The sequence below is a fragment of the Pelobates fuscus genome, chromosome 12 (assembly GCF_036172605.1).
Source record: "Pelobates fuscus isolate aPelFus1 chromosome 12, aPelFus1.pri, whole genome shotgun sequence".
Taxonomy (NCBI): Eukaryota; Metazoa; Chordata; class Amphibia; order Anura; family Pelobatidae; genus Pelobates; species Pelobates fuscus.
The window spans coordinates 3,607,363-3,634,414 of NC_086328.1; the positions used below are offsets into that span (position 1 = coordinate 3,607,363).

Consider the following 27,052-nt stretch of genomic DNA (forward strand, 5'->3'; position numbering starts at 1 on the left):
AGGGGGTAACAAGTCACACACTACCAGCCAGGGGGTAACAAGTCACACACTACCAGCCAGGGGGTAAAAATTCACACACTACCAGCCAGGGGGTAACGAGTCACACACTACCAGCCAGGGGGTAACAAGTCACACACTACCAGCCAGGGGGTAACAAATCACACACTACCAGCCAGGGGGTAACAAATCACACACTACCCGCCAGGGGGCAACAATTCACACACTACCAGCCAGGGGGTAACAAGTCACACTACCAGCCAGGGGGTAACAAGTCACACTACCAGCCAGGGGGTAACAAGTCACACTACCAGCCAGGGGGTAACAAGTCACACTACCAGCCAGGGGGTAACAATTTGAAATTAATCCAATCATTGCAAGCAAGGTTTAAGAATCCAAATAGTACGTGCAAGGGGTAACAAACCCCCCAAATACTAGGGGCGAGGGGTAAAAACCTAAATATCTGGAAAGGAAGTAGTACAAAGCCAATCGTGTGACCGAGCTGTTACAGGTTTGTTCTCTCCATGCAGCCCCTTGCCTGGTTCATGTTCCTCTCTGTCTCCCCGCTCCTCTCGCTCCAACGTGCTGCTGGCCGACGAATCGCTGGAGCCTGAACACGCGTCCTTTTCATTTACACTTTCATTCTTCTCCTCCTTCTCACTGAGATCTCCCTGCCCTGCATCCAGGAGAGGCCACACATTACCCCTGCCAGCACCCACTGTGCACGTTTCAGAGAACAAAGGGGAGCAATAGATAAAGTGCACACCCGTGCCCTGGCTCAACCCTTACCCGTAACATAAAATACTCCTCCGAGTGTCAGCATAACTACTGGACTGATTAACACGGATTGTGATAAAAATCTGATTACTTTCAATTAATCGGTTTAATTATAAAACATCTCCTTGGCTTCACCAATATCACCGCTTTATACAAGTATTTAAATTATTTGGCCAGTGACACTAGTGGTTCTGGATGTTGCAGATTACTTGATATTCCTATCTGAATCATTATGTATATGTAACCCCCCCCCCCCCCCACCCCAACCATTTCATACCTTCAAACCACTCCCCACTTCGCCCCCGTGGCCGATACATAATCCCTCTCTGCTTTCCTCACTCATATACCCCCGGCCTAGCATTGCCCACCTCTCCTGATCACATACTTTTCTTGGTTGATGTTATCTCTGTTCCAGCTCACTTACCCTCTCTGGAACTGTCCTCAATGGACGCCTCCTCCTGGACGTTGGATGTTTCTTCTTCAGATTCTTTCTCCCCACCACGAACGGCTTCTGCTAAGATCTCCTGCCTGCCTTTGGATAACGCAGACATCTTCTCCAGCTCGGTGGCAGCCAAATTCTCCAAAAATCGGTTTCTAAGTGGAGTTTCAAATGACAAACAAATCCTTATTCCAACACCAGCCCAATGGTCAGTGTTCCCCAGTGCTGCCCATCCTGGCTATCATCGTAGTGTGCCGTGCTTCAAACCATAAGATATCGGGGTTAATATTACACACTTAATAAACCCCCAGTTAGTCCACAGCACAAACTGCTATCTATACCTCACTAAGGATTAAATGGGTTAATGATAGATTTTATACACCTTCCCAGGACTTAACACTTCATTTCACCGCACAGCAAATTTCCCCCCAAATTGTCAGTAAAGGGTTCCTCCTTATTGCGATTCAGTGCTATTCCATCATTCACACTAAAGACAATGTGTGACTGCCCACAGACACTATGTAATGGTAGAGACACTGGTTAGACCTGGTAATATTAGGTTACGCACTTTCCACGCCTTATAACATGCTAGAGTGGCTACAGCCGGCAAGCGGATACTTACTGGAAACGTTTCAAAATGGGCTTATCCCCAAACACATTCTTCTCCTCCCTGCAGGAAGAATGCGTTAGCGCCAAGTCGTGAAGGGCGGTGAGTCTGCATGCCCAGGGATTACACTCATATTGAACACAGCATGCATAACATTACCATGGCACTGTGTCCAGCTATACCATATGTCAATAAAAACTGCCTATCACCATGGCACTGTGCCCGGCTATACCATATGCCAGTTTGAGGTTTGTATTAGTATTGGTCATTCAGCACGTGCCAGTGTACACCATGCGTTTGCACCGGCACATCTCTAGGTTTAATGTTCACTTACTGGATTACATGGGAACACAAAGTGTAAATTCTCATTGACATGAAAGATTATATAAAAAGTCAGATAATTAGTCAGTGATGTAAGCAATCTTTTGTGCCCTGCAGCCGTGACTAGGAGCCGGCCGGCCTGCAGCCGCAACTAGGAGCGAGAGCTTGAGAACGATGGAATGGTAAAGTCACATACAGGGTGGATTATGGATTAAATTTACAGCAGCCTACAGCAAGCCTATAACGGCAGACCACTCCAAATCCTTCTCGTAACAAGGTCTGGAACAGACTCCATAAAACCATGAAAACAAAGCACACGGGTAACGCACAGGACAGAGAATTATAGTGAGAGGAGCACACAGCATACCAGAGCACGACAAGCACACTTACCAAACAGGGTCTGTTTGGTGAAGTCTGAAAAGAGAAAGGATTTCGATATATAGAGCAGAGTTTTCACATGCAGAATTATAGCCAGCAGTAAAGACAGGAGCACGCACGCTGCATAGGGCAGATTGCAAAGCATTTGTCCTGCGAGTTCATTTTGATAAAAGCCCCCCATCCGGGTGCACAGTGTCTGTAGCCCACCCTCCCCAGTGCAGCGCAGTGATTACCCATCATGCAAAGCGTCAGCAGTATTCCTGTGATTGAAAGTTATAATCTGAAATAACTGAAAGTTTACTATGTAACTGACTGACCTCTGGGGGGCGCTATACTGAGCGCAGAATGCAGGAACTGTGTCTCCATCCACCCGTAATACAAAGTGCTCTTACTCACGCCAGCCACGGCATTAATCTGCACTAAGCCTGAGAGCCCATTCTGTATAACGACACCCAGGCTTCAATGATTGCAGTTTGGGAAATCCACTGGTGTTATCTCTGCAGAGAAGTGACAGGTGAGTGATACTCACACAGAGCCAGCGAGTGAGTGGGGGATCTGTTAAAGTCCACTCACCCTACCTAGGAGAGACATGTCTGCTCGATAATCCTTCACAAACTCCATGAATCCACAGAAAAGGAGTGAAGTAATGGGATGCCAAGCCTCACTCATTACTATGGAAACCAGTGACAAAAAGCTCCCATCCCCCGTCTGTTCCTAACAGGGGACACAGCCTGTGTTTAACCCTTGTAAAACCTCACACTCTGGCTCTGAACTCAGACATGTGTACTATAGATTGACAGCTCTTTAGGTCAGACTTATTTCTTCCTAAATTATTTTGCAATAAATGTACTATTGATATTTTTTATACAAAAGACTAAAATCACATTTAAGAAAATAAAACTTTTTTTGGTTCCATGAAATGCCTGTGAAGATGGCTCTCTGGCTCAGGGTTTGCTGAAGTTTCTATTTAAAGTAATATATCCAGAGACCATGATGTCTAATGTCTTTTGTAGGAGTTATTGATATTAGTAACTCCTAAAGATTATAAAAGATACAAACAGCCTGTAATACCATACAGCGATACGCGGCAACCCGTCAATTAATATCATACAGCGATACGTGGCAACCCGTCAATTAATACCATACAGCGATACGTGGCAACCCGTCAATTAATATCATACAGCGATACGTGGCAACCCGTCAATTAATACCATACAGCGATACGTGGCAACCCGTCAATTAATATCATACAGCGATACGTGGCAACCCGTCAATTAATATCATACAGCGATACGTGGCAACCCGTCAATTAATACCATACAGCGATACGTGGCAACCCGTCAATTAATATCATACAGCGATACGTGGCAACCCGTCAATTAATATCATACAGCGATACGTGGCAACCCGTCAATTAATATCATACAGCGATACGCGGCAACCCGTCAATTAATATCATACAGCGATACGCGGCAACCCGTCAATTAATATCATACAGCGATACGCGGCAACCCGTCAATTAATATCATACAGCGATACGTGGCAAGCCGTCAATTAATATCATACAGCGATACGTGGCAACCCGTCAATTAATATCATACAGCGATACGCGGCAACCCGTCAATTAAATACCATACAGCGATACGCGGCAACCCGTCAATTAATATCATACAGCGATACATGGCAAGCAGTCAATTAATATCATACAGCGATACGCGGCAACCCGTCAATTAAATACCATACAGCGATACGCGGCAACCCGTCAATTAATATCATACAGCGATACGTGGCAAGCAGTCAATTAATATCATACAGCGATACGTGGCAACCCGTCAATTAATATCATACAGCGATACGTGGCAACCCGTCAATTAATATCATACAGCGATACGTGGCAACCCGTCAATTAATATCATACAGCGATACGCGGCAACCCGTCAATTAATATCATACAGCGATACGTGGCAACCCGTCAATTAATATCATACAGCGATACGTGGCAACCCGTCAATTAATATCATACAGCGATACGTGGCAACCCGTCAATTAATACCATACAGCGATACGCGGCAACCCGTCAATTAATACCATACAGCGATACGCGGCAACCCGTCAATTAAATACCATACAGCGATACGCAGCAACCCGTCAATTAATACCATACAGCGATACGCGGCAACCCGTCAATTAATATCATACAGCGATACGTGGCAACCCGTCAATGAAATACCATACAGCAATACGCGGCAACCCGTCAATTATATACCATACTGCAATACGCGGCAACCCGTCAATTAAATACCATACTGCAATACGCGGCAACCCGTCAATTAATATCATACAGCGATACGTGGCAACCCGTCAATTAATATCATACAGCGATACGTGGCAACCCGTCAATTAATATCATACAGCGATACGTGGCAACCCGTCAATTAATATCATACAGCGATACGTGGCAACCCGTCAATTAATATCATACAGCGATACGTGGCAACCCGTCAATGAAATACCATACAGCAATACGCGGCAACCCGTCAATTAAATACCATACTGCAATACGCGGCAACCCGTCAATTAATATCATACAGCGATACGTGGCAACCCGTCAATTAATATCATACAGCGATACGTGGCAACCCGTCAATGAAATACCATACAGCAATACGCGGCAACCCGTCAATTAAATACCATACTGCAATACGCGGCAACCCGTCAATTAATATCATACAGCGATACGTGGCAACCCGTCAATTAATACCATACAGCAATACGCGGCAACCCGTCAATTAATATCATACAGCGATACGTGGCAACCCGTCAATTAATATCATACAGCGATACGTGGCAACCCGTCAATTAATATCATACAGCAATACGCGGCAACCCGTCAATTAAATACCATACTGCAATACGCGGCAACCCGTCAATTAAATACCATACAGCGATACGTGGCAACCCGTCAATTAATACCATACTGCAATACGCGGCAACCCGTCAATTAAATACCATACTGCAATACGCGGCAACCCGTCAATTAATATCATACAGCGATACGTGGCAACCCGTCAATGAAATACCATACAGCAATACGCGGCAACGCGGCAACCCGTCAATTAAATACCATGCAGCGATACGCGGCAACCCGTCAATTAAATACCATGCAGCGATACGCGGCAACCCGTCAATTAAATACCATACAGCGATACGCGGCAACCCGTCAATTAAATACCATACAGCGATACGCGGCAACCCGTCAATTAAATACCATACAGCGATACGCGGCAACCCGTCAATTAAATACCATACAGCGATACGCGGCAACCCGTCAATTAATATCATACAGCAATACGCGGCAACCCGTCAATTAAATACCATACAGCGATACGCAGCAACCCGTCAATTAAATACCATACTGCAATACGCGGCAACCCGTCAATTAAATACCATACAGCGATACGTGGCAACCCGTCAATTAATACCATACTGCAATACGCGGCAACCCGTCAATTAAATACCATACTGCAATACGCGGCAACCCGTCAATTAATATCATACAGCGATACGTGGCAACCCGTCAATGAAATACCATACAGCAATACGCGGCAACGCGGCAACCCGTCAATTAAATACCATGCAGCGATACGCGGCAACCCGTCAATTAAATACCATACAGCGATACGCGGCAACCCGTCAATTAAATACCATACAGCGATACGCGGCAACCTGTCAATTAAATACCATACAGCGATACGCGGCAACCCGTCAATTAAATACCATACAGCGATACGCGGCAACCCGTCAATTAAATACCATACAGCGATACGCAGCAACCCGTCAATTAATATCATACAGCAATACGCGGCAACCCGTCAATTAAATACCATACAGCGATACGCGGCAACCCGTCAATTAAATACCATACAGCGATACGCAGCAACCCGTCAATTAAATACCATACAGCGATACATGGCAACCCGTCAATTAATATCATACAGCAATACGCGGCAACCCGTCAATTAAATACCATACAGCGATACGCGGCAACCCGTCAATTAAATACCATACAGCGATACGCGGCAACCCGTCAATTAATATCATACAGCGATACGCAGCAACCCGTCAATTAAATACCATACATACTTAAATATACTCCTGTCCCCAAGGGCAGCCAGCGGATCCGGATCAGACTTGGACAGCGAGAAATTGGAAGAGCTGTGATAATTGCTCCCATTTTCTGATCCCGGCCTGTGAATGACAGAATCAGTCAGTGTGAATTACAGCCCTCTCCAGTGGGTTAACGCTTCTAGATACATTGAACATTTCACATCAGAAGATTTATAAAAGAAAGTATTGATTGTGCGGATCTTCCTCTTCTATAGTAAAATGAATATAAAGCCACTCTGCCCCTGCCTTGTAAAGGGGTAAAATCAATGCAATTCATGCAATCCCACAATCCCCTTCTCATCGTAGAACACTTTCCAAAAGAAATCACAAATTGAATCGCTATTAAAGAAGCAGCAGAACATGTAGGATATAAATATTCATTATCCCTAACCGGGTGACAGCAATCAAACAAACTTGCAGTTTTCCTGGAGTCCAATATCCGGTTTATTTCAATCAGTTAAAATCATACAGATATCCTGAAACATTACCAGCAGAGTGAGCTCCACGCTGGGCTTCGGGCCCAGGATTAGGGCTTCAATCTACGGTGCACTTTATTTCTCTCCCAATTCTCCAGGATAATAATTATAACAAAGTATTTAACCAGGAAAGGTACATTCAGATTACTCTGGTTACCTTAGCCCAACATCCAGGGGTTGTTACTATTACCTAATTTAATGGTAAAAGACTGAAATAAACGGAGCCTGTTCTACAAACCAATCTTTAGTATTGGACCTTGACAGAAATGTCCTCCGTGAAGTCTGTGCTTCCCTGCCCCTTATCCTTGTAAAGTACATTATGAGATTAGTGTCTCAGTCTGACCGGCAGATTTCATTCAACATCCTATGTCTGAAATAGGCGTTTGTCGTGAGACCGCTTCGTTCTTTCTAGAAACAAGACATTACTAGCTGCCGGGGTAATGGTTGTGAGACCGCTTCCTTCTTTCTAGAAACACGACATTACTAGCTGCCGGGGTAATGGTTGTGAGACCGCTTCCTTCTTTCTAGAAACACGACATTACTAGCTGCCGGGGTAATGGTTGTGAGACCGCTTCCTTCTTTCTAGAAACAAGACATTACTAGCTGCTGGGGTAATGGTTGTGAGACCGCGTCCTTCTTTCTAGAAACAAGACATTACTAGCTGCCGGGGTAATGGTTGTGAGACCGCGTCCTTCTTTCTAGAAACAAGACATTACTAGCTGCCGGGGTAATGGTTGTGAGACCACTTCCTTCTTTCTAGAAACAAGACATTACTAGCTGCCAGGGTAATGTACTTACGGCTGTGCCTCTGTGCTCATATCTTGTGTGGGCTCGTCTGTATTTTCATCGACGGGGTCTGTTTGCCCAGAAGCTGGTGTCAGGGATGTGTCTTCTGCTGGTGGTTGTTTTGGTGGGGAGGGGGGTACAATGCATACTCCAGGAACTATGGGCGGTTTGCTAGCAGGGGAAACAGGGGAAGAGTTTTCACTTAATGGCTTTCCTGGTGCAGATGTGGAGTTTATTTTTGCCCAAGCCTCTGCACTGCTTCCAAGTGAACGCCTTGATCTCCGAACCTCCTCGACTCCTAGAGAGTTCTTCCTGCGATCCTTTCGAGAGCCGCCTGACGATTCCTCACTGTCTTCATCCTCGAGTTTTAAAGCGTTCTGCATTACATAAAGAGCGACAATATCATTCGGAAAGTCACAGATATTATGGATATTAAACTGAGACACAAAGGCTTAATAGAAAGTATCCCTGTAAATGCATATATATGGCAGAGTCAGAATACACTATTACAGCAAGAGTTGTTGATGCATGGAATACCCTCCCAGCACAGATGGTAGGCCTGATATAAAAGAATAGTCACAGTGCATTAGGAGCGGAGAGCCCTGAGGCAAGCTGATTTGTGTAAATTACGTTAAAGGTAAGCAGGGAGGCGAGTGCACTTTCTCACTAATTAAATACCCATCATCCTGCGTGTTGCCATCAGGACAGACAACACATGTAATCCCATTAAGTAATCTCCAGCAGAACGGTGAGCTTAATGCTTCAGGCCCAACTCAGGGAGAAATAAAGCCGTCCCTGCATCACTCTATTCATCAATATCCTAACAAGTAGAAAACATCCTCCTTACAAGAACATGGCTAAATATCTCAAATCAGTATACAGAGTGAGCGCACACCATCACGGTCACAATATGTCGCCACGTTCCTCAGTGTTCTGAAACAGGCAGGGGGTCTAGAACCAAATAACTGTCCCATGCAGTCAGCATCATTTATTTTATTTTATTATTTGCTTATGTCAAACATTTCCACAGCTGTTTAGAAACATGTAATTTGGAAAATTATGAATAGAGTTTCCTGCCAGAGCGTAAACACAGCTTTAAGTAATGGAGCGCAATATTCCGTTTTATATAACAGCATACTTGTGTACACTTCTGTGGATTTATCTTCTATTTGTTTTGACAAGTTTGTCATTTCTGAGGCTCAGCTTAATCAACATTAACTGCGTCAACATGGTTTCATCAAAATGCTTTTAATCCTACGTCTGTAAGCGCGCCATGTACTTGGAATGTTGCTATATAACGATACCTTAGCTCTGGGGTAAATATTCTGTCTGAGCGCAGAGAGATAAGGACTCTGATCATACTATGCTGTATGCAGTACAAGCCCAGAACATGACTATACACAATGACAACATTTAGACAAGCATTACACATCACTCATTTCTGGACCAGAGGAACAGATTTTTCTGTTGTATTTGTGGAATAATCAGTAATATTGACGCAGGGATTCCCTGGGGTTACATGGATAAGCTACGAGGAATCCCATGTAATTGGGAGCGAGTGAGCAAGGTTAGAAAAAGCAGGACGTGCCTCACACTGACCTCATACATGCCGAGTCGCTGCTTCAGGTCCGGGTCTGTCGCCTTGTTATTCAGAATGCGTTGAATGATCTTTTCCATTCCCTGCTGTTCGAGACAGTCAGTAACGTCGTAGAATGAATCCTGGTCAGGCAGAGCAGCCAGTGTCTGGGAAACAAACAGCAGCCATATTAGCAGGAACGAATCATGGACACAGGGGACGCAGGGAATGAGACTGTTAGCTCTTCTGCTTATTTATGTCTATAACAGACATCACCAATGTTAATCACCTGTTTAACGCCGCAATGACACACATCATTTCTAAACTCATCATCTAGACACATTATCTAACCGTTCAAGAAACAATGGCCGACAACGCTTTCTGACTTAATTCACACTTTAGTGAATAATGATGTTCATTATGCTGGGTATGTTCACATTAATCACTTTTTATTTCATTAATAGTTTGGTTCCATATCCTACACTAATACTGCTGTGCTAGATTCGATTAGACTGAGGTGGTTTCTAGGAGTTGTAGTCCGGCTGGAATTTTCAATAGCAGAGAGCTGGTAAGAGCTCACTGCAGACGTTCCACAGACTGGGAATTTGCAGAAAATGCAGGAAAGTCAAATAAGAGTAATATATTTAATTTATTGTGATTGCATACATTTTCACTGCATAATCTATATAATTAAATCATTAAAAACATCTACAGTGCAATTGGCCTCTGTCATCCCACGGGGCCACACATGGTCAGAGGAGACAAGCTGGGCTGGTGAGATTTGAAGACACCGACACAGGTTTTAGGTGCTATAAACAAAATCAGAGCAGGTCCTGTTCTCAAACAGGATATTGGAACTGTCTCAATGGGAGGCAGATAGAGGGCTCCTTTCTAATCGTAAATCTCTGTAAATATTCAGATCGTGTCACTTTGATAAATCTCTCCCGATATTCAGATCGTGTCACTTTGATAAATCTCTCCCGATATTCAGATCGTGTCACTTTGATAAATGGATAACATTTCGCTATCCATTTCTTGTCGCCAGAACCAGCATGAATAGTGCGTCAAACTGCTTCCAGCGCAGCATGGAATAGAATCTGGAGCGTGTGAAATAAATTGGGTGCACTGCGGGGACATATAATATAAAGCATTGACTGACCAGGGCCCTTACCTTGTTAATGAGAGTCATGGAAAAGACCAGCAACTCTGAATCTGCTCCGTTCTTCTCCTCGAGAATGTCTATGAGGTTTGACCAGCTTTTGGTACCTGGATAACAATACATTCAGTCCATTTAAACTCCCTTTCCATAACAAACTACACTCACACCCCTCGCTGACACTAGCGTGGCATTCCCTAATAACTTGTAAAAGTGTTTGTATTCATTTAAAATTCCATTTACGGACCGATCCAGCAGAGATATAAAAGTGTCTCATCCCTCTACAGTGTCCGGCTGAGGCATGCATGGGAGGGCTGAACCTTAGATACACCTCAATCACAAAAAGAGACCACAATATGGTGATAGCTCAGTGGTTAGTGCAACAACCTCTCCAAACCATAGTCGTCTTATCTCCCATCCAATCTATTGATTAATTTACTGATTAATGATAGCACTTAGATCATGAAATTTAGGAACGCTAAAGACTATGGCGTTGGCTCCTGATTATTCTGCCAGCCATATTGACAGCGGTGAATGTACGCTCAGTTGTTCGTTCTAGCCAGGGAAGATCCTCGGAGAGAACATGAAAGGGTTAACACAACTTACCACGGTTATGATCTACAGTGTTCACTGCTTTAATGAGCAGGGGCGCATTACTGTCAGCATACTCCACAAAAACTATCAGAAGCTTTAGTGCCGTTTTCACCACAAGCCGGTACTAGAAGAAAGAAGACAATCTACGATCACACCAAGTTTATGACTGCAGAAAGCAGCGCTGGGCATGGCGAGGCATGATAATATAATGCAGCACGCCAACATAACGCCAACTTACAACAAGTTATGTGTTTACATGTGGTGTGGACACCACCTTGATATCAGGTGTACGAGTATATCGCAGAGGGTAATGAGGTGTACGAGTATATCGCAGAGGGTGATGAGGTGTGAGTGTATCGCAGAGGGTGAGAGGGTATATTAGTGTATCACAGAGGGTGAGAGGGTATATTAGTGTATCGCAGAGGGTATATTAGTGTACCACAGAGGGTGAGAGGGTATATTAGTGTATCACAGAGGGTGAGAGGGTATATTAGTGTATCACAGAGGGTGAGAGGGTATATTAGTGTATCACAGAGGGTGAGAGGGTATATTAGTGTATCACAGAGGGTGAGAGGGTATATTAGTGTATCACAGAGGGTGAGAGGGTATATTAGTGTATCACAGAGGGTGAGAGGGTATATTAGTGTATCACAGAGGGTGAGAGGGTATATTAGTGTATCACAGAGGGTGAGAGGGTATATTAGTGTATCACAGAGGGTGAGAGGGTAATGAGTGTATCACAGAGGGTGAGAGGGTAATGAGTGTATCACAGAGGGTGAGAGGGTAATGAGTGTATCACAGAGGGTGAGAGGGTATATTAGTGTATCACAGAGGGTGAGAGGGTATATTAGTGTATCACAGAGGGTCAGAGGGTATATTAGTGTATCACAGAGGGTGAGAGGGTAATGAGTGTATCACAGAGGGTGAGAGGGTAATGAGTGTATCACAGAGGGTGAGAGGGTAATGAGTGTATCACAGAGGGTGAGAGGGTATATTAGTGTATCACAGAGGGTATATTAGTGTATCACAGAGGGTATATTAGTGTATCACAGAGGGTGAGAGGGTATATTAGTGTATCACAGAGGGTGAGAGGGTATATTAGTGTATCACAGAGGGTGAGAGGGTATATTAGTGTATCACAGAGGGTGAGAGGGTATATTAGTGTATCACAGAGGGTGAGAGGGTAATGAGTGTATCACAGAGGGTGAGAGGGTAATGAGTGTATCACAGAGGGTGAGAGGGTAATGAGTGTATCACAGAGGGTGAGAGGGTATATTAGTGTATCGCAGAGGGTATATTAGTGTACCACAGAGGGTGAGAGGGTATATTAGTGTACCACAGAGGGTGAGAGGGTATATTAGTGTATCACAGAGGGTGAGAGGGTATATTAGTGTATCACAGAGGGTGAGAGGGTAATGAGTGTATCACAGAGGGTGAGAGGGTAATGAGTGTATCACAGAGGGTGAGAGGGTAATGAGTGTATCACAGAGGGTGAGAGGGTAATGAGTGTATCACAGAGGGTGAGAGGGTATATTAGTGTATCACAGAGGGTGAGAGGGTATATTAGTGTATCACAGAGGGTCAGAGGGTATATTAGTGTATCACAGAGGGTCAGAGGGTATATTAGTGTATCACAGAGGGTCAGAGGGTATATTAGTGTATCACAGAGGGTGAGAGGGTAATGAGTGTATCGCAGAGGGTGAGAGGGTAATGAGTGTATCGCAGAGGGTGAGAGGGTATATTAGTGTATCGCAGAGGGTATATTAGTGTACCACAGAGGGTGAGAGGGTATATTAGTGTACCACAGAGGGTGAGAGGGTATATTAGTGTATCACAGAGGGTGAGAGGGTATATTAGTGTATCACAGAGGGTGAGAGGGTATATTAGTGTATCACAGAGGGTGAGAGGGTATATTAGTGTATCACAGAGGGTGAGAGGGTATATTAGTGTATCACAGAGGGTGAGAGGGTATATTAGTGTATCACAGAGGGTGAGAGGGTATATTAGTGTATCACAGAGGGTGAGAGGGTAATGAGTGTATCACAGAGGGTGAGAGGGTATATTAGTGTATCGCAGAGGGTATATTAGTGTACCACAGAGGGTGAGAGGGTATATTAGTGTATCACAGAGGGTGAGAGGGTATATTAGTGTATCACAGAGGGTGAGAGGGTATATTAGTGTATCACAGAGGGTGAGAGGGTATATTAGTGTATCACAGAGGGTGAGAGGGTATATTAGTGTATCACAGAGGGTGAGAGGGTATATTAGTGTATCACAGAGGGTCAGAGGGTATATTACTGTATCACAGAGGGTCAGAGGGTATATTAGTGTATCAGAGGATACACATTTTAATTTGATTATCTGCCGCGTTGCGCGATTACCAGTCAGCTCACCGGGCTGCCGCACAGCGTGTACAGCCACTGTATGGTATCGTTGTGATTGATGACCCCATTCATTCCATCCACAAACAACATGATCTGACTCAGAGCTGTGGGAAGGAAGCAAGACACCATTATCCACTGCGAGAGTATCACAGAGCTCTACAGCAATAAAACCCACAGTAATGTGCAGAATATGTATCACAGAGCTCCACAGCAATTAAACTCACAGTAATGTGCAGAATATGTATCACAGAGCTCCACGTCAATGAAACTCACAGTAATGTGCAGAATATGTATCAGAGCTCCACGTCAATGAAACTCACAGCAATGTGCAGTATATGTATCACAGAGCTCCACAGCAATGAAACTCTTTCAACTTTTGCTGTAAAGGTCTGGTATTCCCTCATACACCACCATTTCTAAGCCCCTCATAAGAAGCACACTTGGATCTGAAATGAGGGATTTGGGTCCTGTGGTGGGGTGTTACAAATCAACCCAAATTACTGAAAATGTGGCAGAGGTGTGAGCGGTGGAATCGTTTGGGCTCAGCGTCGGCAGACTCCATTCCTCCAGGCAGTAAAACGCAGCATGTCTAGTGATAGTCATTGGGGAGGAGCGACACGTTTCACCTACCTCTCAAGATGTAGTTTTGGTAGTTCTGGTCAGCCTCAGCCCCCACTTTGATCAAACATGTTAATCCCTCGGAGTTGACGAACTCAGGTACCAGATCTTTGTCTTCCTGGAGAAAGGGTTAGGAATTAAGAGAATATCACTCACCAACACTTCCATTCTCACCTGTAATAATAACCTTTGTTGTAACAGAGAGAGAATGTATCCATTAAATAGCCAATGGGATCAATCTATCAACGTATCAATCGATCGTTATCCACTAAAGTAAGAATTGCTGGAATGTCAAAGAGAATAGAACATATCAGACCAAAATAGCCAAACTAGGAACATATCTGACAGACTTATTGCAGCTGTGTTCGCTGTGAGTTTCCAGCCGTTCTCACTGTAGTAAATGCCGTGTTTAAAGCAGAAGTTATAGTGTCTGCTTGCAGGGAGACACCGTGTAAGACCACACAGCCGGTAATCCCCACCTGAAACAGCTGCTTCAGAGAGAAGAGGGATCTCCGCAGCTCTGGACCATTGGAATTGTAAAGCTTTTCTGAAAAAAATAAAAGAACAAGAGAATAATCCATGGACAGCGGGAATTTACACTATGATCAGTTACAGCCTGAATCACGTGCAACCAGAAGGAGCAGCCCAACTTCAATAAAATATTTTAAAAACTGACCACTTACCTAGAACTGCGTGCGCTTAAACAGCCTTACCTAGAACGGCGTGCGCTCAAACAGCCTTACCTAGAACGGCGTGCGCTCAAACAGCCTTACCTAGAACAGCGGGCGCTCTAACAGCCTTACCTAGAACGGCGTGCGCTCAAACAGCCTTACCTAGAACGGCGTGCGCTCAAACAGCCTTACCTAGAACGGCGTGCGCTCAAACAGCCTTACCTAGAACGGCGTGCGCTCAAACAGCCTTACCTAGAACGGCGTGTGCTCAAACAGCCTTACCTAGAACGGCGGGCGCTCAAACAGCCTTACCTAGAACGGCGGGCGCTCAAACAGCCTTACCTAGAGCAGCGGGCGCTCAAACAGCCTTACCTAGAGCAGCGGGCGCTCAAACAGCCTTACCTAGAGCAGCGGGCGCTCAAACAGCCTTACCTAGAGCAGCGGGCGCTCAAACAGCCTTACCTAGAGCAGCGGGCGCTCAAACAGCCTTACCTAGAGCAGCGGGCGCTCAAACAGCCTTACCTAGAGCAGCGGGCGCTCAAACAGCCTTACCTAGAGCAGCGGGCGCTCAAACAGCCTTACCTAGAGCAGCGGGCGCTCAAACAGCCTTACCTAGAGCAGCGGGCGCTCAAACAGCCTTACCTAGAGCAGCGGGCGCTCAAACAGCCTTACCTAGAACGGCGTGCGCTCTAACAGCCTTACCTAGAACGGCGTGCGCTCTAACAGCCTTACCTAGAACGGCGTGCGCTCTAACAGCCTTACCTAGAACGGCGTGCGCTCTAACAGCCTTACCTAGAACGGCGTGCGCTCTAACAGCCTTACCTAGAACGGCGTGCGCTCTAACAGCCTTACCTAGAACGGCGTGCGCTCTAACAGCCTTACCTAGAACGGCGTGCGCTCTAACAGCCTTACCTAGAACGGCGTGCGCTCTAACAGCCTTACCTAGAACGGCGTGCGCTCTAACAGCCTTACCTAGAACGGCGTGCGCTCTAACAGCCTTACCTAGAACGGCGTGCGCTCTAACAGCCTTACCTAGAACGGCGTGCGCTCTAACAGCCTTACCTAGAACGGCGTGCGCTCTAACAGCCTTACCTAGAACGGCGTGCGCTCTAACAGCCTTACCTAGAACGGCGTGCGCTCTAACAGCCTTACCTAGAACGGCGTGCGCTCTAACAGCCTTACCTAGAACGGCGTGCGCTCTAACAGCCTTACCTAGAACGGCGTGCGCTCTAACAGCCTTACCTAGAACGGCGTGCGCTCTAACAGCCTTACCTAGAACGGCGTGCGCTCTAACAGCCTTACCTAGAACGGCGTGCGCTCTAACAGCCTTACCTAGAACGGCGTGCGCTCTAACAGCCTTACCTAGAACGGCGTGCGCTCTAACAGCCTTACCTAGAACGGCGTGCGCTCTAACAGCCTTACCTAGAGCAGCGGGCGCTTTAACAGCCTTACCTAGAGCAGCGGGCGCTCAAACAGCCTTACCTAGAGCAGCGGGCGCTCAAACAGCCTTACCTAGAGCAGTGGGCGCTCAAACAGCCTTACCTAGAACTGCGTGCGCTCAAACAGCCTTACTTAGAACAGCGTGCGCTCTAACAGCCTTACCTAGAACGGCGTGCGCTCAAACAGCCTTACCTAGAACGGCGTGTGCTCAAACAGCCTTACCTAGAACGGCGTGTGCTCAAACAGCCTTACCTAGAACGGCGTGCGCTCAAACAGCCTTACCTAGAACGGCGGGCGCTCAAACAGCCTTACCTAGAACGGCGGGCGCTCAAACAGCCTTACCTAGAGCAGCGGGCGCTCAAACAGCCTTACCTAGAGCAGCGGGCGCTCAAACAGCCTTACCTAGAGCAGCGGGCGCTCAAACAGCCTTACCTAGAGCAGCGGGCGCTCAAACAGCCTTACCTAGAGCAGCGGGCGCTCAAACAGCCTTACCTAGAGCAGCGGGCGCTCAAACAGCCTTACCTAGAACTGCGTGCGCTCAAACAGCCTTACTTAGAACAGCGTGCGCACTAACAGCCTTACTTAGAACAGCGGGCGCTCAAACAGCCTTACCTAGAGCAGCGGGCGCTCAAACAGCCTTACTTAGAACTGTATGCGCTCTAACAGCCTTACCTAGAACGGCGTGCGCTCTAACAGCCTTACCTAGAACGGCGTGCGCTCTAACAGCCTTACCTAGAACGGCGTGCGCTCTAACAGCCTTACCTAGAACGGCGTGCGCTCTAACAGCCTTACCTAGAACGGCGTGCGCTCTAACAGCCTTACCTAGAACGGCGTGCGCTCTAACAGCCTTACCTAGAACGGCGTGCGCTCTAACAGCCTTACCTAGAACGGCGTGCGCTCTAACAGCCTTACCTAGAACGGCGTGCGCTCTAACAGCCTTACCTAGAACGGCGTGCGCTCTAACAGCCTTACCTAGAACGGCGTGCGCTCTAACAGCCTTACCTAGAACGGCGTGCGCTCTAACAGCCTTACCTAGAACGGCGTGCGCTCTAACAGCCTTACCTAGAACGGCGTGCGCTCTAACAGCCTTACCTAGAACGGCGTGCGCTCTAACAGCCTTACCTAGAACGGCGTGCGCTCTAACAGCCTTACCTAGAACGGCGTGCGCTCTAACAGCCTTACCTAGAACGGCGTGCGCTCTAACAGCCTTACCTAGAACGGCGTGCGCTCTAACAGCCTTACCTAGAACGGCGTGCGCTCTAACAGCCTTACCTAGAACGGCGTGCGCTCTAACAGCCTTACCTAGAACGGCGTGCGCTCTAACAGCCTTACCTAGAACGGCGTGCGCTCTAACAGCCTTACCTAGAACGGCGTGCGCTCTAACAGCCTTACCTAGAACGGCGTGCGCTCTAACAGCCTTACCTAGAACGGCGTGCGCTCTAACAGCCTTACCTAGAGCAGCGGGCGCTTTAACAGCCTTACCTAGAGCAGCGGGCGCTCAAACAGCCTTACCTAGAGCAGCGGGCGCTCAAACAGCCTTACCTAGAGCAGTGGGCGCTCAAACAGCCTTACCTAGAACTGCGTGCGCTCAAACAGCCTTACTTAGAACAGCGTGCGCACTAACAGCCTTACTTAGAACTGTATGCGCTCTAACAGCCTTACCTAGAACAGCGGGCGCTCAAACAGCCTTACCTAGAACAGCGTGCGCACTAACAGCCTTACTTAGAACTGTATGCGCTCTAACAGCCTTACTTAGAACAGCGTGTGCTCCAATAGCCTTACCTAGAACTGCATGCGCTCTGATTGCCTTACCAAGAAAAGCGTGCGCTTTAACTACCTTACCTAGAACAGCGTACACTCTAACAGCCTTACCTAGAATTGTGTGCACTCTCACTGACAGCTGGGTCCGCAGGATCAGAGTCGGTCGTCTGCCTTTGCTGTAAAGAAACAAAGAAAATGGTTTTGGGTTTGTGATGCCGAGTTTGAAGAGGGCAGTGCCCTGCGATGCTGGATGGTAGGAGGGCAGTGCCCTGCGATGCTGGATGGTAGGAGGGCAGTGCCCTGCGATGCTGGATGGTAGGAGGGCAGTGCCCTGCGCTATGATGCTGGGCGGGCAGAGGGCAGTGCCCTGTGCTGTGATGCTAGGTTTGAGGTGGGCAGCGCCCTGCACTGTGATGCCGTGTGTGAAGGAGCTAGTGCCCTGCGCTGTGATGCTGGGTGGGAAGGGGGCAGTGCCCTGCGCTGTGATGCTGGGTTTGAGGGGGGCAGTGCCCTGCGCTGTGATGATGAGTTTGAGGGGGGCAGTGCCCTGCGCTGTGATGATGAGTTTGAAGGGGGCAGTGCCCTGCGCTGTGATGATGAGTTTGAAGGGGGCAGTGCCCTGCGCTGTGATGATGAGTTTGAAGGGGGCAGTGCCCTGCGCTGTGATGCTGGGCTTGAGGGGGGGCAGTGCCCTGCGCTGTGATGCTGGGTTTTAGGGGGGCAGTGCCCTGCGCTGTGATGCTGGGTTTTAGGGGGGCAGTGCCCTGCGCTGTGATGCTGGGTTTTAGGGGGGCAGTGCCCTGCGCTGTGATGCTGGGTTTTAGGGGGGCAGTGCCCTGCGCTGTGATGCTGGGTTTTAGGGGGGCAGTGCCCTGCGCTGTGATGCTGGGTTTTAGGGGGGCAGTGCCCTGCGCTGTGATGCTGGGTTTTAGGGGGGCAGTGCCCTGCGCTGTGATGCTGGGTTTTAGGGGGGCAGTGCCCTGCGCTGTGATGCTGGGCTTAAGGGGGGGCACTGCATTCTGACGTACAGAATAAAAACAGCTGTTTCTGTGTTTAGGATGGAATGACTAAGATAGTGTTGATGTGTTCTTTGAGTGTTGATGTGTTCTTTCATTTGTCCATAAGGGGGAATGGAACACATGGGGCCCATTTACTTGGTAGTCACGTTGTAACCTGTGATGGACAATTCACCCTGGCACCATCTCTAGAGGGACACAGTGCATTGTAAGGGCAGATTTACATATTAATTAATAAAACTTTACAATCAGATTTCTGCCTGAGATCTTGATTATAAAAGCCAATGACATGAGATGAGGTTTTCAGGAATGAGGGTCCAGGGATAGGGGCTATAAATATGTTATATTACCGTGCAGGGAAACCTGATATTTCAGAGATCTCCTAAAAGTCCCTGGGTTTTGTGAATCATCTTTCATTGCAAGAACAAGGAATATTTCTTAACACAAACAAGACAGCTGGTCCATTCAGTCCTAGCAAGGACACTGAGCGAGGGCAGAGAAGCTGCTCCTACCACCACGTCTTCCCGGACACCTCCAGTCTGCATGCTGATGGGCCTCATATGAAAAGTGCTGCCCAGTAGTTCTCATCCTACAGGAAGATATCCATTCGTTAATCGGGCTTGCAGGAAACAGGTGAGCACATTTCATGTGAGGATCATCACACAGACAAGTGATGTGTCCAGGAAAATGTGGAGGATCTGGTAATCTTCAGGGGCCGTGAGCCTTAAACTAAGAGGAAAACAGACAGCAGAACATAGGATCACCCCATAACGGTGATCAACAGGATGGGGACATAATGCAGCATGTTTATGAAAGAGCTACAATGCAGGATATGTGGACATAATGAAGGAAGTCAATCGAAAAACGGGCACAAAGCATCGTTTGAATATCAGGAAGTAGTGTTATTACATCAATGTGCGCTAAGTGGCAGATTGCTGTGTTTACATTCCACATGATCCTCTCGGTTGGTGGCAGGGAGGTCTGGCTGCTGGTGATAGGAGTTGCTACCCCTCAGTAGGTGTCAGCACAAGACTCGTCCAGTGATTAAACAGCACAGAAAGAAATCAACTTCGATATAAATCTGACAAAACAGGCTTTGCTGATTTCCTAGGGACCTTATATTGGTTTAGGATTAGTTTGCTCTTTCATTTGTATCATAGTAATAATTATAGGGAGTGTTAAACCTTCAGAACCCACGATAATGTGCAATAAATTGTGATGCTGATTGTCCAGGGCTGTGTTTAGCTTGTGCTGGATCTGCCTCCTTGATAGTCACAGCCAATCCAATGCTTTCCTATGGGAAAGCATTGTGATTGGCTCAGATCACCACTTCTGATGATGTCAGCCAAGAAGGCAGATCAGGGGCAGAGCCAGCAGAAAACTGGAATAAAGGAATATATTTAGAGGGGTAATGGGGAGCTAGATGGTGTTTTTAACACAATAGGGTCAAAAATACAGTTTTGCCTTTCTGACCCTATAGTGTTCCAGTAATCATTGTAAACGTGGGTAGTTAGTCACTGGCCATTTAGACAGCGTTAACCCTATAGATTTCCGAGAAGGGAGCTTTCTCAGCTCTCCAGTGCTCACAGGGTAAAAATGTTGTGGCCATCTCCAGATCCATCATTAGCACAAGTTCTTGGCTTAATCTTGCAGGACGCGGCTTCCCACAGTGACTCAAGTCTTCTAAGAATACCAGCAATGACAGAGAGAGAAATATTATGACTCATTGCAGGAAACCAGGATGGAGAGTTCATCGGCCAGCAAGATCATTCACCGCTAGTGCAAGTTTTGCACTGTATTATTTCCAGGGATCTCCGATATCCATTCAGAAACAGCCTACTGGCTAGATCTCACCGGGCTTAACTATCCGACTGCTAGTGATGTGCCCACCCTATTACAAAGTACTCTGGCACTCAGAGGGTTAACACTGACCATGGCGTGTTGCCTGCCACAAGCAGAGCTTCATGGTTCAGCCCTGAGCACAGCAGACAGACACGTTTTACAGGCCACGATGCTTCTGGCATGACAGCCACTGTGGTTTATCCCACAAGCTGATCAGCATTTCCAATGATGCTGGGAGTGCTGGCGTTGGCTATAATTAGCTGTTTAATGGCACACACAGCTTCCATTGTACGCAGCTCCTGTAAACTGAACAGGTTTACGACTTTACCAAATAGTGCTGTGTACAGGGGTGTATCGGCTCCCCTCACCTGGTTTTCACAATCTCCGAATATGCCAGGAGAGATACTGTTACATGAATACAACATAAACTGGGTTTATAAAGTATCCATCTTGAAGCATCGTGTGCCAGCATTCTAAACCCTATCAAGATTAGAGGAGTGTAAGCTCTTGTGCATGCAGAATGCAGTGCTAGCGAGGTGTTTAATGTGTACATATACCCACATGTCTGGCACCGTGTTTGTTTTCTCTAGGAATCCGGTTTCCATGGCCAGTCTCCAACGTGAGGAACAGCAAGCGAGCGGCCCACACGCGTGACTTTTACTTTGTGTACCAAGTAAACACAGGAGACACACCTGGATCTGTGTGAATTCCCACCAAAGAGGGTGGGACGCAGAGAGCAGCGTAGGGTGGGGAAGACTGGTGCTGCCACCTCATGGAAGAGGATAATGTATGGCACAGATCTCTCAGAACATCCACCATCAGTGAAAAGGAGGAATAATCCCAACAGGTCCAACACCGGACTAAAAGAACCCACCTGCCAGGGACGTCTGCATCCAGAGAAAAATGCTTTGTATCCCTGCTGGTGAGACATCATTAAATGTCCTCGGCGTACCAGAAACAGATTGATTTGCACAGGATGGCTAATGACATTGAAAGAGTTTCTCCTGATTTATCTAATATAGACTAAACTTTTGGCTAGCACCAACTACAGTAAGTTTATTTCTGCCAACTCTTAGAATTCAGAAAACAAAGAAACCTCTGGGTGTAAATAAATATTGTACTCATTGAAACGTGAAATCATAGTACGAGATGTTAACGTTACACAATAAACCAGCTGGTGATCTGCAATGGAAACAATAAAAAAAACAGTATTACCAATAAACCCCCAAAATGATACACTACTTACAATTCGTATTTCAATAAACTCAATATATGCCCCTGTCATTAGAGCAAAGTGTTCCGCCTATGCTAAAATAAGAAATGTAACCAAATCTCTTTCAGCTCCATGTCTTCCACTCCCCCCCAGCAGGATGCAAAAATAAATGAGTGTCAGGAATGTCCAACTGGACCCAGCGGCATTAAAAAGGTTTCACTGCAAACCAGTACGGAAACTGAGCAGTACTAGGAGACACATACCGCCTCTGTTATAGAGTACGGGGACATTGAGCAGTACTAGGAGTCGCATACCGCCTCTGTTATAGTGTACAGAGACATTGAGCAGTACTAGGAGACACATACCGCCTTTGTTATAGTGTACGGAGACATTGAGCAGTACTAGGAGACACATACCGCCTTTGTTATAGTGTACGGAGACATTGAGCAGTACTAGGAGTCGCATACCGCCTCTGTTATAGTGTACGGGGACATTGAGCAGTACTAGGAGACACATACCGCCTCTGTTATAGTGTACGGGGACATTGAGCACTACTAGAGACACATACCGCCTTTGTTATAGTGTACGGAGACATTGAGCAGTACTAGGAGTCGCATACCGCCTCTGTTATAGTGTACGGGGACATTGAGCAGTACTAGGAGACACATACTGCCTCTGTTATAGTGTACGGGGACATTGAGCAGTACTAGGAGACACAAACCGCCTCTGTTATAGTGTACGGGGACATTGAGCAGTACTAGGAGACACATACCGCCTCTGTTATAGTGTACGGGGACATTGAGCAGTACTAGGAGACACATACCGCCTCTGTTATAGTGTACGGGGACATTGAGCAGTACTAGGAGACACATACCGCCTCTGTTATAGTGTACGGGGACATTGAGCACTACTAGAGACACATACCGCCTCTGTTATAGTGTACGGGGACATTGAGCAGTACTAGAAGACACATACCGCCTCTGTTATAGTGTACGGGGACATTGAGCAGTACTAGGAGACACATACCGCCTCTGTTATAGTGTACGGGGACATTGAGCAGTACTAGGAGACACGTACCGCCTTTGTTATAGTGTACGGGGACATTGAGCAGTACTAGGAGTCGCATACCGCCTCTGTTACAGTGTACGGGGACATTGAGCAGTACTAGGAGACACATACCGCCTTTGTTATAGTGTACGGGGACATTGAGCACTACTAGAGACACATACCGCCTCTGATATAGTGTACGGGGACATTGAGCACTACTAGGAGTCGCGTACCGCCTCTGTTACAGTGTACGGGGACATTGAGCAGTACTAGGAGACACATACCGCCTCAGTTATAGTGTACGGGGACATTGAGCACTACTAGAGACACATACCGCCTCTGTTATAGTGTACGGGGACATTGAGCAGTACTAGGAGACACATACCGCCTCTGTTATAGTGTACGGGGACATTGAGCAGTACTAGGAGACACATACCGCCTCTGTTATAGTGTACGGGGACATTGAGCAGTACTAGGAGACACATACCGCCTCTGTTATAGTGTACGGGGACATTGAGCAGTACTAGGAGACACATACCGCCTTTGTTATAGTGTACGGGGACAATGAGCAGTACTAGGAGTCGCATACCGCCTCTGTTACAGTGTACGGGGACATTGAGCAGTACTAGGAGACACATACCGCCTCTGTTATAGTGTACGGGGACATAGAGCACTACTAGAGACACATACCGCCTCTGATATAGTGTACGGGGACATTGAGCACTACTAGGAGTCGCATACCGCCTCTGTTACAGTGTACGGGGACATTGAGCACTACTAGGAGTCGCATACCGCCTCTGTTCTAGTGTACGGGGACATTGAGCAGTACTAGGAGACACATACCGCCTTTGTTATAGTGTACGGGGACATTGAGCAGTACTAGGAGACACATACCGCCTCTGTTACAGTGTACGGGGACATTGAGCAGTACTATGAGACACATACCGCCTCTGTTATAGTGTACGGGGACATTGAGCACTACTAGGAGTCGCATACCGCCTCTGTTACAGTGTACGGGGACACTGGTCAGTACTAGGAGACACATACCGCCTCTGTTATAGTGTACGGTGACATTGAGCAGTACTAGGAGACACATACCGCCTCTGTTATAGTGCACGGGGACATTGAGCAGTACTAGGAGACACATACCGCCTCTGTTATAGTGCACGGGGACATTGAGCAGTACTAGGAGACACATACCGCCTCTGTTATAGTGCACGGGGACATTGAGCAGTACTAGGAGACACATACCGCCTCTGATATAGTGTACGGGGACAGATAATTCAGAGAAAGTATGAGCCAACGGAAGAGCGAGTTTTTTTTTTTTATTATTTAAACATGTCCAGGTAATTAAAATGTTGCTGAGCCGCACAGATCTCCATGAATGGATGCTGCAGGTGTTCCTAACGAACGCTTGATTAGGAAGTCTCAGTGCCTCTGCTCAGACAAGTACAGTTTGGCTTCGGATTCCCCAAATACACATCGATGGAACGTAGCCTAGAGGATGAGGAGAGTCCAATTCCCCAAATATCAGCAGCTTCTGAGAGGAAGCAGCTATTCTGGGCCCCACCTTCCCCTTGCCCTGAGCAATTGCTGACCAAATCGTCATGGTTACAGCACTGCATTCAGACCGTCCTAAGAAAAAAGCTAAAGCAGGGACCCTGGGGTTGGATAGAGAGTGGGGTCAGCGCTGAAACAAGCAAACATGCCAAACAGGAGGTAAACACGCTGAATGGGATTTTAACAGAAAAGCTCCTAATTTACAAACACTGCAAGATAAATGTAAAAATATAATTTAAAAAAGGTCATAAAATAAATTAAAAAATGTTTTAAAAGTCCCCAATAGATTTTATAAAACCACAAGAAAAAAATTTGAATTGTCCCATGTTTCAGAAGCAAAGCAATTAAACGGAGGAAGATTCTATTCTATTGAAGGCAAGTGAAGGTCACATCCCACCAGCGAGGCAGGGTTTTTGCAGTGCCGTGTGTACACACAGAGGGAATGATTCTTACGATGTGGAGTAACGAGTGGGTGCACATTAAAGGAGTATTGGTTTGTTATGTTTTTACAGCTGGCCAACATATTCTGCAGCGCCGTGCATTGGGCAGCAAACATTATAGGGCACATGAGCTCACAATCTATAGAAAGTAAGGAATCCACAGATAAGCCTGTGCTGAATACAGGTCAGTAGACAGAACAGACTTCTGAAAAATAAGTGGTTCACCCGTAATCCTAAACCAGACAGTTCCTCCTCGGTGTGTTAATCCATTGTGTTCGGTGTTTGCAAATAAGACCACAGAACCACATACAATCCAAGATCACAGGAACGGCTCTATTTAAAACAGACAGCATACAGGAGAGGGAAAGAAATCTAAAAACCCTAATTTACCAATGTGGCGGAACCAGCCTCGCCACTGGGCATTGGAGAAGACTGATTGCCAGCCTCCTGCCCTGTGACTATGGCCCCATGTTGAACTGCTTGATTTTCCCCTGCAAAGACCCGAAAGCCGGGTCATTCTGTACTTTCCCTATGTGAGCAGTGTTACCCCAGATAGCTATGGAGCCCATTTGTATAACTAAAGACTATGTGAAAGACTTTGGCTCCATGGCAATTGAACTGTATGTATGTGATCTGAGCGCCATTCAGTCATAGTGTGCCCTCAGATCTAAGCTATCTGGGGATATGTTGAATGTACCTGTTTTATGCAATAGCTGCACAGTTATATATTTTTATGTATTTTATTGTATTTTGCAACCATGTGGCTAATGGAGTTTTGCCTCTGTCCTTGGAGATAATTGGATTACTTCCCAATTATCTCCAGGCTAGAAGACTCTGTGGAACTGGTTTTGGGCAGAAAAGCCATGCTTCATTTGGCCAAATAGCACTTTCCCTTAACTTTTTAACCCCTGTACCGATTGCCCTGATTTTTGAGTATGTGTATATTTTAAGCATGCTGATTATGAAAATGTATGTTTTATGTGAATGGCATGTATATTTTAGAAGTTATTAATATTTTGTAAAAACTATTTCTCTGCCTGTGATAATTACCCATTGTGTTCAGTAATCGTATCACAGGCAGAGGGGAGGATTTTGTGTGGGAGTGTCTGTGTGTATTGTACGGATTGATTGGTTGTATTTCAAAACCCTGTGGGCAGTACTATGTGTGTAGATTGTGAATAAAAGAGGCTGTATGTGCCAGTAGAGTCAGTTCTGCTTGACCTCAAAACAAAGTTGGATTGTATGCTGATTGCCAGGAGTGTAAGCTGATTGTATACTTTTCCTGTTCAGCTGTTTACAGCATTCATATGCTTGAGAGCATTTGTATGCTTCTCTGGTTCGGTGGTTGTGGTGTCTGCTGCAGTGCTTGGAGTTCTCAGGAAGCGCTAGGAGCATCCTTCAACGGAGGTACCCAGTCGGGGTGCCCATCGATCCGTTACAACCAAACTTACGGGAATAACAACAAACAGACATGCTCATAATTTTGACACACAAAGATGTTATAGAGCAGTCTAATGTACCAATTAGTGGGAACATTCCATTGGTTTCCACGGTGATTGTTTCAGCTGTAGAGCAATCAACAGGAACATTCCATTGGTTTCCATGGTGATTGTATCAGCTGTAGAGCAATCAGTAGGAACATTCCATTGGTTTCCATGGTGATTGTTACAGCTGTAGAGCAATCAGCAGGAACATTCCATTGGTTTCCATGGTGATTGTATCAGCTGTAGAGCAATCAGCAGGAACATTCCATTGGTTTCCATGGTGATTGTGTCAGCTGTAGAGC

General features: G+C 46.5%; 1 protein-coding gene across 3 annotated transcripts in view; it reads right to left on the reverse strand.

Annotated features, from left to right (window-relative positions):
- Positions 1–27,052, reverse strand: part of FHOD1 (formin homology 2 domain containing 1) — an 80,566-nt gene that overhangs the window by 13,238 nt on the left and 40,276 nt on the right. The window contains exons 3-15 of one of the 3 annotated variants that reach the window (XM_063437954.1): positions 18,260–18,324; positions 14,756–14,823; positions 14,289–14,394; positions 13,668–13,762; positions 11,287–11,398; positions 10,696–10,790; positions 9,548–9,691; positions 7,961–8,325; positions 6,663–6,767; positions 2,532–2,555; positions 1,836–1,883; positions 1,199–1,368; positions 536–673 (exon numbers count right to left, since the gene is read on the reverse strand). In XM_063437954.1, coding sequence (XP_063294024.1) covers positions 536–673; positions 1,199–1,368; positions 1,836–1,883; positions 2,532–2,555; positions 6,663–6,767; positions 7,961–8,325; positions 9,548–9,691; positions 10,696–10,790; positions 11,287–11,398; positions 13,668–13,762; positions 14,289–14,394; positions 14,756–14,823; positions 18,260–18,324 — 1,535 coding nt within the window. The remainder of the gene's footprint in view (positions 1–535; positions 674–1,198; positions 1,369–1,835; positions 1,884–2,531; positions 2,556–6,662; positions 6,768–7,960; positions 8,326–9,547; positions 9,692–10,695; positions 10,791–11,286; positions 11,399–13,667; positions 13,763–14,288; positions 14,395–14,755; positions 14,824–18,259; positions 18,325–27,052) is intronic. The other 2 variants (XM_063437956.1, XM_063437955.1) reach the window with 2 other exon arrangements.